General features: G+C 39.0%; 1 protein-coding gene across 6 annotated transcripts in view; it reads right to left on the bottom strand.

Moving 5' to 3' along the window:
• Positions 1–12,379, bottom strand: part of ITPR2 (inositol 1,4,5-trisphosphate receptor type 2) — a 492,164-nt gene that overhangs the window by 38,671 nt on the left and 441,114 nt on the right. For 4 of the 6 annotated variants that reach the window (XM_032284097.1, XM_032284113.1, XM_032284109.1 and 1 more), the window contains 2 exons: positions 8,664–8,824; positions 7,484–7,492 (listed from right to left, as the gene is read on the bottom strand). In XM_032284097.1, coding sequence (XP_032139988.1) covers positions 7,484–7,492; positions 8,664–8,824 — 170 coding nt within the window. Of the gene's footprint in view, positions 1–5,203; positions 6,886–7,483; positions 7,493–8,663; positions 8,825–12,379 lie in introns of those variants that run through there. The other 2 variants (XM_032284122.1, XM_032284102.1) reach the window with 2 other exon arrangements.

Genomic DNA, 12,379 nt, shown 5'->3' with positions numbered 1-12,379 from the left:
GGCAGTGATATTTTATTCTTATTCTTATCAGTGCCTCGTGCATAGTTCTCCCCAGTAAATACTCATCAAATTACACTGAAGCACCCTGCAGCCGCTTTCTTTCTTGTCTGCAATTGTAATAATTGTAATTGTAATACTTCTAATCTTTGTAGGAAGTATGCAGTTGCCAACGGGCTCTGAACGAGTTCTTTTTTTTCCTATTTGAATTCCTCTCAGGCCTTCCTGCCATTGTAGGATTGTCATCTGACTTCCTGTCTCCTAGCCAGGTCTACTCCCTGCCCTGTGGACTGAATTTTTATCGCCCTTCTATAAAGTGCCATGTGTGCTGCAGAGAGGGCTGGGTACAGCTGGCTTTCCTTGTTCCCAAAGGAATCACAGCTTCTAGCTTTACACATTGTATGGGATCGAATACTAATAGACATTTATTGACCACTTGTGTGCGCCTGGCACATTGTGGAGATGGCATCCCTTTGTGCAAGCTGTGCCACTTTGGGCAAGCTACCAATCCTCTCCGAGGCTCAGTTTCCTCATGTGTGCAATGGGGATAATAAGAACAATAGGATCTGCCTCCTAGAGTTATCATGAGGCTTTAAAGGAGAGCATGCATGTAAAGCACTTAGCATAGCATAGGCATTTATCTAATGTCAGCTGGATAAGTAGTCAACACTTACCCATGTCAGTTATATTAGCAGTAGTGTGTTAGTGGCATAATTAGTGGCTAGTATCCATAGTCAACACTTATCCATGTCAGTTATATTAGTAATAGTATTGTTAGTGGCATGATTTTATTGAATCCTCATAGCAACTCTATAAAAAAAGTGCCATTATACCCAGTACCAATATTTAGCTGGTATGCAAAGATAGGGCTGTACTAATTGCTAAAATACTGCAGTATCTCTTGATTGTCAAGTCAGCCACTCTCATAAGCCCTCCAAATACTCCCTCCCTCTATTCCCCTGCAGATTAATTTGCCCTGGTCTGCCCCTGGGATCCACATCATGCCTCTTTTGCATGATCCAGCAACTGAAGGGTTAATGCCTGGTACAGCCAGAGGCTGCCAGGGTCCTACCTCAGTTCAGTTGGCTTCTGTTCTGAGTTCTAACTGCTCCATTATACATATTTTATCAATGTGTGCATTGAAGTACAGAGGGGATAAGAAAAATCACCAATCTTGTAAATGGAAATCCTAAGAAATTAAACTTCAGATTCAAACGTTCAGGTTTATTCCTTCGCATGGAACTTCCCCTTAAACACTGATTAGAAAAGCTAACATAAGCCACTTGTGTCTGGAACTCTGTGGCCAGTCACCCAAACACTAGTAGATCCATAGTTTCTGATCAATTCAGGAAGTAACCCAGAACATCTCAGGGTCAGTGTCTTACTTGCCTGCCCTCGTTCTTATTCTCTATGCCACTTCTACCCATGAAAATCATTTAAACACTATTTGGTCCAAATCCTTTCATCCTCACTTCCAGCATCAATGTCTAACAACCTAAGCACTGGAACAGAATCTTTAAGATGAAGAAGATGGCATACAGCCACACAGTTAAGTACCTACTACTTCTGTCTTCATTTTACAAAGTAAAAAGAAGAGTAGAAGGATGTTAACATGTATGCAAAAATGAGGTGATTCATGGATCTTACACCTGAATACTAAATAGAAAATGAGAATAACATAGGGGACAGATCCCACAGTGACAATAAAAATCCAGAGAGGGGGAATTTTAAACGATCCCTCTTAAATTGCAGACACATGTCTGGACTCAAAATGTGGGAAGTGAGGGTGGGATCTCCTTGAATGCTCAAATTTACTTCTTAATTGTGCATTCTGAGCTGCAAAGACCCCCTTGGCTTTCTTTGAAATGTAAACATTTTAAATTAAGTTCTGAAGTCTTTAAAATAGTGTTTAGTTAAAAATTAAGCAGTTACATAATTGGCTTAATGGGATCCAATTACAAAATTAGTGTAAATTAGAAGTAACAGACAGAACATATAATTTCATAATTATGACACATAAGAAGAATGCAGAAATTAAGATGGCCAGTGGTGCTAAAGCAGGAGGGGTGCATATAAATCTTAGAAGACTCGATGGCTTTCATGAGCCCAAACATCTTCCCTCCAAGAGTCACTCCTCAAAAATATGGTTTAACTAAACAAGACTGATTTTGATTTCCAGACTCAGAAAACAACATTCAGGAAATTGCTAGTTCTTTCCCCTCCTTATGTGGCTAAAGTAGTGGGTGACTAGATGGGTAGATTTCTTTCCTATCTCATTAAAAGAATGGCCTTTCTTTTTAAGGTCTTAACAGATCATGGCAAGGAAGAATTCATTCTTAAGGGTGAGTGATGCTGAAAAACCCAACAATGTATATACCTGGCCCTCTGCTAGGAGAGCCAGGGAATGCCTACTCCTGTCTGAGGGATAGGCTGGGTTGGAGAGATGCAATGAGAGAGACCACAGGCAGATTAAAGCGCCTAGAGCCTCATCTGTCAAATCAGCCCTCCAATTTGGGTCAGGAGACATAACCCTTTCTGCTGTATCTTTATCTTTTGGTTTTAAAAGTAGGGATAAATAGCATTTGACTAACGAGAAATTTGTGTTGCAATCTCTCACATCTAGTTTGGCATCTCTTTCTGTAAATTATATCCAACTCCCAGAGGGTTAAAAAGAAACCATTCATTTATTAATTTGCCTATTATTTTATTTATTCATTCAATTAATCTTTTGTGTTTCCTGGGAGAAGAGGCAATTTCCTATTTAAACAATGGCTGCTAGCATACAGAGACATCCAATGTTTAGTGCTGTTAATACATATTACAGATATTACCTGCCCTGGTATTGTGCAGAACAAAGAGCTTCTCTATACCTGATTATGGCTTTTTTTTGAAAAATTTTTTTTTTTAGACAGAGTTTCGCTCTTATTACCCAGGCTAGAGTGCAATGGCATGATCTCAGCTCACCGCAACCTCCGCCTCCTGGGTTCAGGCAATTCTCCTGCCTCAGCCTCCTGAGTAGCTGGGATTACAGGCACGCGCCACCATGCCCAGCTAATTTTTTGTATTTTCAGTAGAGACGGGGTTTCACCATGTTGACCAGTATGGTCTCGATCTCTTGACCTCGTGATCCACCCTCCTCGGCCTCCCAAAGTGCTGGGATTACAGGTGTGAGCCACTGCGCCCGGCCGATTATGGCTTTTAAGAAACTTATTTTTTGGTTAAGACAGACAATTATTATGTTAACAAAAATATGAGTTAAATTGTCTTCAACACTGCTGCAATGTCAGGATGCAGCTGTTAGTCAAGAGACAAGTAGAAGAGTTGAAAACTGTGATGCCATAAAAGGAACAAATGGTTCCTGAAAACCCATGGCCATGACAGGGGGAGGGTGGCCAGCCAGGTCTCACTAGCAGCCGAGTGCTGCCAGAATACTTGTGGAGACAGTGGTTCCCTGGACATGCATGGCACCTGCCCTTATACATTCCTCTGGTTTGGATCCTGTTGTCTGTCAAATTAAGTAGTAACTATCCCTTAATATGCCTCAGCAAATGAACACTAATAATCTGAAAATGTCCCCAAAATGTTAGAGAAACATCTAAAAGTCTTGGACATTTTTTCTAATGATGTCTATTTTGTTTGTTCCTCCTCAGTCATGACATCCTTTGCTTAATGGGAGAAGCAAAGGGGCTTAGTGATGCTCAAAGGCCATTATCAGTACAGAATAGAGGATTTCTCCTTTCATATCTTTTCCTCTAGTTTTCTAAATTTTCTTTTATTATTTTTACTTTCCTGTATGGTTCCTTCTTACCTTCCATTCCCAGTAAATACTAGCTCAAAATATCAATTATTTTGATCAAACAAGAGGGTTTACTTAACAAGAAAATACATCCCCAAAATACCTTGATCTAGTCACATTTCCTTGAACAATATCCTAGAAGGCCCTCTATGTTAATTCAAATAATCAAACAATGGCTATTTACATAGATTGGTTTAGAATTTGAAGGCAAGCCTTGGTGCTGTGGCTCATGCCTGTAATCCCAACACTTTGGGAGGCCAAAGCAGGTGCAGATCACTTGAGGTCAGGAGTTTGAGACCAGCCTGGCCAATGTGGCAAAACCCTATCTCCACTAAAAATACAAAAATTAGCCAGGTGTGGTGGTGCATGCCTGTGGTCCCAGCTACTTGAGAGGCTAAGGCAGGAGGATCTTTTGAACCTGGCAGGCGCCAAGATTGTACCACTGCACTCCAGCCTGGGCAAGAGTGAGACTTTGTCTCAACAAAACAAAACAAAACAAAACAAAACAAAACAAAACAAAACAAAAAAAGATAAGTATTTGAAGGCAGAGGTAAGAAAGTTTTAAGTTTTGATTAATATTTCAGACCCTTGATCCTATCATTGGATGGATACAAAGACACAAGTGTGTTTCCTGTGAGTCTAACTCTGAGAAGCAATGTATTACTTTTTTAAAAATGTATGTTTGATATAGTTTGTATATTTGTCCCCTCCAAATCTCATGTTAAAATGTAATCAATAGATACAATATTACCTAGTATCTGAATTTTACACATAAAGAAACTGAGGTACTATGGCTTGGATATGGTTTGTCTCCTCCAAGCCTCGTGTTGAAATTTGATCCCTGGTGTTATAGGTGGGGCTTAGTAGGAGGCTTTTGGGTCAAGGGGGCATATCTTTCAAGAATGGTTGGTGCCCTCCCTACAGTAATGAGTGATTTCTCACTCTATCAGTTCACTTGAGATCTAGTTGTTAAAGAGTATGGCACTTCCCTTCCTTCTCTCTCTTGTTCCCTCACTTGCATGTAACACACTTACTACTACTTCACCTCTGTCATGAGTGAAAGCTTCCTGAGGCCTCACCAGAAGCTGAGCAGATAGATGCCAGTTTCATGTTGGTACATACTGCAGAACTGTGAACCAAATAAACCTCTTTTCTTTGTAAATTGCCCAGCCTTAGGTATTCTTTACAGCAACGCAAAACAGACTAACACAGTGTGTTAATGGCTATTAGTATAAATATTCCTTACTGACATGGTAATGAAGTTGAAGCACTGGAAAAAAATATATACAGAGGGAGGAACGTCCAGAACTTATCCTATTCTTGTTTTTCCTATTTCCCCAGAAGGTAGGAGGCATTTTCTAAGGGTCCCAAGGTACAAATCAGATTTACATAAACAGTGTAGCAGGATTCAGATGAGTTGTTTTGTGAACTAATATGAGGAAAGACTTTTCACATTTTCCTTTGCATAAATCCGTAAGAGTAAAAGCAACATCAGTTATAAAGAAATTTAAACTTCTTCCAAAACCGTATTGATAAACAAGCACATAATCAACTTGTTAAGCGAAACTACTTTTAAGTAACAAAAATAAGAGTGGCAGGAAAATTCCTGGAAGGTTTCCTATCAAACTTTGAAGAGTAGCTGCTCAGGAGTGGAGAAAAAAAAAGAGAAATAACAGTCTTTGAATTGAACTTGATGTACTTCAACTTTCCACATGCTACAAAATCTTCTCTCTCTCTAAGAAGACAGTCACAACGCCATCATCTCCACAGAGGGTGGAGAAACAGATTTTCTGAAATGGATTTTTCAGCTACAGATTTTTAGATGTTTCCAAAAAGGCTATTTCCATAAATAACCTTCCATGCAAACAACTTTTCATTTCCATCAGGCCTAAGTGAATATCACCCTTCCTTCTCCTGGCCATTAAAATTCAGGAATGGAGCCTGTTCTCTTGGATGAAAATGAAACGTTTCATGTTGGAATAAGCTTGTAAGCTCTTCTCCCTCTTGTCATGGCTCTGGAGAAGGCTCTGACAGAAGAGGCTGGGCAGAAACATGGATAAGTAGTTGGGTATTTAAAAATTCAAGCACAAGTGCCTGGTAAAATGCTGTTTTTAATGTTAAGGCTAGAGATGGGTCAACATTTTCACAGCAGACTTCTCTTGTGAAAAAAAGTCACCTGGTGATTTCTATATCATCAAATCCAAAGGCTTTGACCTGCCTCTTCTTTCTAGCCTCTTTGCAGCAATTGATGTTGCTAGACTCTGCCACTGAAATCCTCATCTCAGCTTTGGACATACTCCTCTTCCTGGCTCTCCTTCTGCCTTCTTTGTTGTCTCCTTTTGTACTTATTCACTTGTCTTTCTTCTTTTTCCTGAATGGGGGTCCCCTGGGTTCTGTCTCAAACTTTCTCTTCTATCTTCACCCTCCTTCCCTTTCCTCACCATTCTCTAATCTGATGGCTTCCATGGTCATTCTACGTGGACTGTCACGGTAAGGAACTATCATTTACGGAAAGAGTCCCTGCACCCTATGAGGCACTTTCTATACATCATCTCACTGAGTCCACCACCTTCCTGTGGGCAATGTAGCAGTCCCTCCATTTAGATGAGGAGGCAGAGGCTTAGGCAGGTTTCAAGACTCATCCATGAAATCCAAGACCACCCGGCAGATGAATGACAGAGCAACAGCTTAATTCTCCAGGCTCCAAGACTCAAGCTGTTGCCCCAACCCTGCTCCTCCCAACCCATGACTCACGGCCTCCAGTCTCACCTCAAAATCAACAAGACTTCTCTGACCAGCTTCTCTCCCTAACAAAGACATCATGTGAAATTGACCCACCACCTTTCTCCCAATGTCCAGGCTCACACTGGCTGGCATCTGAGGCTCATCTTGCTCTCTTCTACTTCCCCTGCTCCTCACATGTCCTCACTCCTAATCTCATCTGCTGCCAAATTCCATCTCTTACTTCCCCTTTTTCCTCTCCAAACCAGCCTGCACATCTCTGCCTGCCTGTCTGCCTAGGTCACATTATTCCCTTAGGTATAAACTTTAGAGGTTTCCCTTTGTTGATGAAATAACATCCAAATTCTTCCCTTTTTTATTCAAAGTTCTGATCTACATTTCCTGTCAGATCTCTCAGAGTTTCCCTGTAAGTGGACCATGTGCCAGTGAAATTGGACAACTCAAGATCCCCTGAGAGTCTCATGTTTATGCTTTTATTTAGGCTTCTCCCTCTTATAGATACACACTCCCCATCCTTTCTCCTGCATATTACAACTCCACCCCCATCAATTCCTTCCACCTGCTCTCACTGGATGCCACTCCCTGTCTGGAAGCCTTCACAGGCTTTCATTTGGACTTCTCTTGCAGAGCCTGGCATCTTCTACTTTGGGTTTGTTATTCCCCTCTTCTTCTTACTAAGCTGTATGTTCCTTGGCAGAGGAGAAATATATCATACTCTTTAGTGTATACCTGAGCATCTATTCATCCAAGGCATATAATAGGAGCATAATAAATGTATATTGATTAAACTTACTCAAACTTTGATAAAAGACAGCAACGTGAGGTCACATTTTAAATATAATGCTTTACATGCTTCTCCCCCCAGCAAGCAGAAACAAAATGTTTTTCACAAATGAGATCAAGAAAGTATAAATGATGGCCATGAATATATATCCTTAAAATGATTACCTTTTTCCTCTGATTATAAAGGAGAAGGCAGAAAGGCAAAAGTGGAGAAGACAAACAATGTTAGGTTCTGTCCATTGTCAAATAAATAATGCAGAGAAAACAGCTTGTAATAAAATGCATGTCATTAATAACAAAGCATGAAAATGCCGAAATATAAAAATACAATTTACATGTTGTTCTCTTGTGACACATAAACATTGGCAGGAAAGGTAAATTATGACTATACAAACTTGTAATTATTAATATGTTATCTTCCAAAAATGTTCTTTGGTTGCTCCTTAAGCATAGTCTCATCCTAAGTAGATGATAAGCTTGCTGACACTGCGACACTGGTGCAAACATTGGCGCTTGCTAAGTGTTATCCTTAGGACCAAGTAGCAAGGAGGACCGTGAGTCATTTAAGGCCTCTTTCTCAAATGGTGAACACAATTTTGTTAGATAATTTTTTTGGGGAAAAAATATCCAATATATAGCTATATTTAATTATAAAAATGCAAAAATTTAAATCAGATCCAACACCACTCACTAAATGTATATCTGTATACGCTAAAGTTATAACTTTAATTTCCCTTTTGGGCCAATTTACTTTAATTCTCTATGAGATAGAAGAAACTTCAAATCATGGACAATCACACCCTGTGTCCTGATCTCACTGAGGAGTTATAAGCAACTGGACTTGGCAGGACCAGTGCAAATTCATCAACATTAGTAAATCAATCCTAAGAAGGTGTTGGTGGAAAACCAGTGCTCTCCCCAAACACAATTTAATTTCTTAAACTCTTGATTTTTGAAATTCAAGGGATTCCTTAAGGTATGAATTGTCTGTTCATATTTAACAATGGGAAAATTCCAGATTTCAGGAAGTAGGACATTAGCAATGATAAAAGGCATGAGGTCAGAAGGTGATGGACATCACTGAGATAGTACTAGTCATTCATTGCACAGAGAATCCAGTAAATATCATCTGTGCACTGGAGACTCAAATTTGGTTTGAATAACCAAGAAATCTACTGGCAACCAATGACTTAGTGTAGATGTTCTCCAATGACTGATAGGCTTATTTAAATGTTAACAAAAATGATTGCTACAAACTTCATATTTTGGGAGGATTGTAGGGTAGAGAAGATGAAAGCCTACAAAATGCAATATAGTCACAAATTAAAACCTTCTGGTCACTCACCACAATCATTTGAGCCACGTAACTTTCAGGTCCAGTGTATTCTGTTGGGTCTTTAACTTTCACCAGGACTATAAAGTACAAATAATGCCACATATTGTGTTCTGACTTAATGTGCTCCTCAAATGAAACAGTTTTATTATCAAACTTGTCTCTCTCAAGTCCTGCAAAACACAGGCAACACAATATATGTAATTCGTCATTTAATCAGTACTTACTTCTCAGCATAAAAACAAAACATAATAATTATTGTAAAAGAATGCTGTCTGTAAGAGTGTGCCAATTTAAAATGTTATGATTAAAAACAACACAGTACATAAGACCTCCAGGAAAGAGGCCATCGTTTATAGATTTCTTCCCAACTAACATTTATTTTTTCCCCATGGATCCTTGGAAATGCATAGTCCTATAATAGATATAAAAGTTGCAGATAATTTTAAATCTAGCCATATCAAAATTGTCAAATTAAACGGTACCACAAATCTGAGAAAAAGAGGTAAAAATGATCATGCAAGAAAAGGTATGCTTGCTAATCAGGACAGAAAAAAAAAATATATCATTTTACCCAGGAACTTGGATTAAAAGAGGGAAGGAATTGAGAGAGTCATCCCTTCAAAACCATTTGGAATGAGTGAAGGGCGCACAGGGGAGATGGCCGTGCACACGCTGAGGACAGCGAGGGCTCACACTTCACCAGCCCTCTAGGGTACCGTGTTCCAGGCATTCTGGGGAGGGGGTGATCTGTTCCATGTCCAGGGCACATTTTCAAGCCTTCAGAAGTATAGTAAAGAAACAATCTAAATAATAAAATTATTTTCTCTCATAGTTAGAGAATACATGAAAAGAAATGATTAGAGATGAAGGAAAACATCTATGGAAACATAAATTTGAGTGCCAAGTGACGTGGGATGTTGGGATTCAGCTTGGTTTTTATAGCTCAGATATTGAAGAAGAAACCAGGAAACTGAAATCCAACCCTGGCTATTCTTTCTCTAAGCATTTTTTGTAAGTTCACTCTGGAATGTAGAAGACCCTTTTAAAAAATTTATTTATTTATTCGAAACAGAGTCTCACTCTGTGGCCCAGGCTGGAGTGCAGTGGCTCACTGCAGCACAAATCTCCCAGGTTCAATTGATCCTCCCACCTCAGCCTCTTAAGTACTTGGGACTACATGCATATACCACGATATCCAGCTAATTTTTTTTTTTTTTTGTAGAGATGAGGCTTCACAATGTTGCCCAGCCTCAAGACCCTTTTTATATAATAAGATATTAAGCACAATAAGTAAAAAATCCATCCCCACCAAAGGGGATGACTTTTTACTTACATTATTGGATATTTGTATGAAAAATGCCATAAATTCTGCAGGCTGATGGCTATGCCTCATCTTATGACCTATCAGCAGCTCTGCATGCCCAAATAAACCAATTCTCTTCCCTAAACCTGCTTCACCCACAGTCCTCCCCTTTTATTCGATGGCAACTCTGTTCTTCCAGTTGTTCAAGCCAAAAGCCAAGATATCATTCTTAAATCCTCTCTGCCTCTCACATATTACATGCAATCCATGTTGAAATGCGTTTGGCTCTACCTTCAATATATCCAGAATCTGACTACTTCTCACCCCCCTCTGCTACCACCCTCTGGTCTGAGCCATTGTCATCCCTCATGTAGATTACTGCAATAGACTCCCAGGCCTCCCTGTTTCCATCTTTACTCTCCCCAGCCCATCCTCAACACAGCAGCCAGAATGATTCTTTAAAAACCTAAGAGAAATGATGTCTCTCTTCTGTTGTAAACCGAGCAATGGCTCCCTCTCCACCTCGGAATAAAGGTCAAAGTCCTTGCAAGTGCCTCCAAGTAGAGTTGCTAGATAAAGTACAGCATGGTCAGTTATATTTGAATTTCAGATAAACAATAAATAATTCTTTAGTAAAAATGAGTCCCATGCAATATGTGTTTGCTAAATCCTATGTGACTTGGCCTCATAGCCACGCTAACCTTGCCTCTTACTATTCTCTCCCTTGCTACCTCCCATGCAACCACACTGGACTCTCCTTTTTTTTTTTGAGCACAGGGCCTTTGGACTTCAGGGCCTTTGGAATCATTGCTTCCTCTGGTTACAAAACTCTTCTCACTGACATCTCTTAAACTAACTCATTCACCTTCAAGTTTTTGCTGAAATCTCACCTTCTCGGTGTGGCTTAACTTGATCACCCTGTTGAACAATAAAACCGTCCCTTCCCTTCTGGTGACCTTCTTGATCACCTTTTTCCTTTTCCTCTCTTTTTCTTACAGTGCTTACCACCTCCTTATAGATTGAATGTAGTCATATCAAAGTTGTTAAATTAAACTGGATCACATCTCTAAGATAAAGAGGTAAAATTATTGTGTAAGAAAAATGCTGTCTGATAATCAGCAAAGAAAAAAAGAAATCTTATTTCATCCAGGAACTTGGATAAACATTTATTATGTTTATTATGTATTGGGTATGTCCTCCCACTTAACTATAAGAGCCACCTGGGCAGATATATTTGTTTCTTTTCTTTACCAATGGTCCCAATAGCTCAGAATGATGTTTGGCACATAGCTAGCACTCAATTAAATAGTGATTGATTGAATTAAGAATACTTCACTACTAAAATATTGTTCCACTGGAATGGCTATAACTAAAACCAGACAATAATAAGTGTTGCCAAAGATGTGGAAAAATTAGAATCCTCATACACTGCTAATAGAAATGTAAAACAGTGCAGCAGCTGCTTTGGAAAAGTTTGGCAATTCCTCAAATGGTTAAACAGAGTGTTACAATATAACTAAGTGTATTTCACTCCTGGGTATATATTAGAGAGAACTCAAAATGTATGTTCACATAAAAACTTGTACATGAATGTTCATAGCAGCATTATTCATAATAGCCAAAAGTGGAAACAGCGCCAATGTCTGTCCATCAATTAACGAAAGGATAAAATATGGTATCTTCATATGATAGGATAATTTTTTTACAATAAAAAAGAATGAAGTACCAATACCTGCTACAACATGAACCTTTAAAACATCATACTAAGTGAAAGAAGCTAGTTGCAAAAGCCCACATATTATGATTCCATTTATATAAAATGTCCAAAATTGGCAAATCCACAGAGGCAGAAAGTACATCAGTGGATGGCTAGGGCTAAGGCAGAGATGGAAGGTTGGGGAAGGGATGATGACCTAAAGGGTACGGGGTTTGTTTTTGGGACAATGAAAATGTTCTAAAATCAATCATGGAGATGAATGCATAACTCTGAATATGCTAAAAACCACTGAATTGTACATATTAAATGGGTGAATTTTATGGTGTGTGAATTATATCTCAATAGGGCTATTAACAACAACAGCAAAACACTAAAAAATAAACAAAAGAGAGAAAAATAAACTAAAGAAACAAAAGAGACAAAAACAAGCAAAAGAAAGAATATGTTAAAGTAGATTTTCCTAGAATTCAATTCAAACATCTACCAGTTGCAAGGTAATAGGGCTATAAAAATAAGGTTCTTACTATCAAATAATCTGTAATATGGTAGAGGAAACAGACAACTTGTGTTATATTCTGAAGAGGTATAAACTGCCAGGGGAGCATAAAGAAGGGTGAAATTAACTCTGATGAGGATCATTTTAAAAGGTTTCCAAGAGGTATAAAGCTTGAAAAATCCAGCCTCAGTACATGATTATGGTAAGTG

Source organism: Sapajus apella, unplaced genomic scaffold (assembly GCF_009761245.1).
Source record: "Sapajus apella isolate SASKATOON/1434 unplaced genomic scaffold, GSC_monkey_1.0 scaffold2, whole genome shotgun sequence".
Taxonomy (NCBI): Eukaryota; Metazoa; Chordata; class Mammalia; order Primates; family Cebidae; genus Sapajus; species Sapajus apella.
This window is presented reverse-complemented; position numbering and strand designations above follow the sequence as displayed.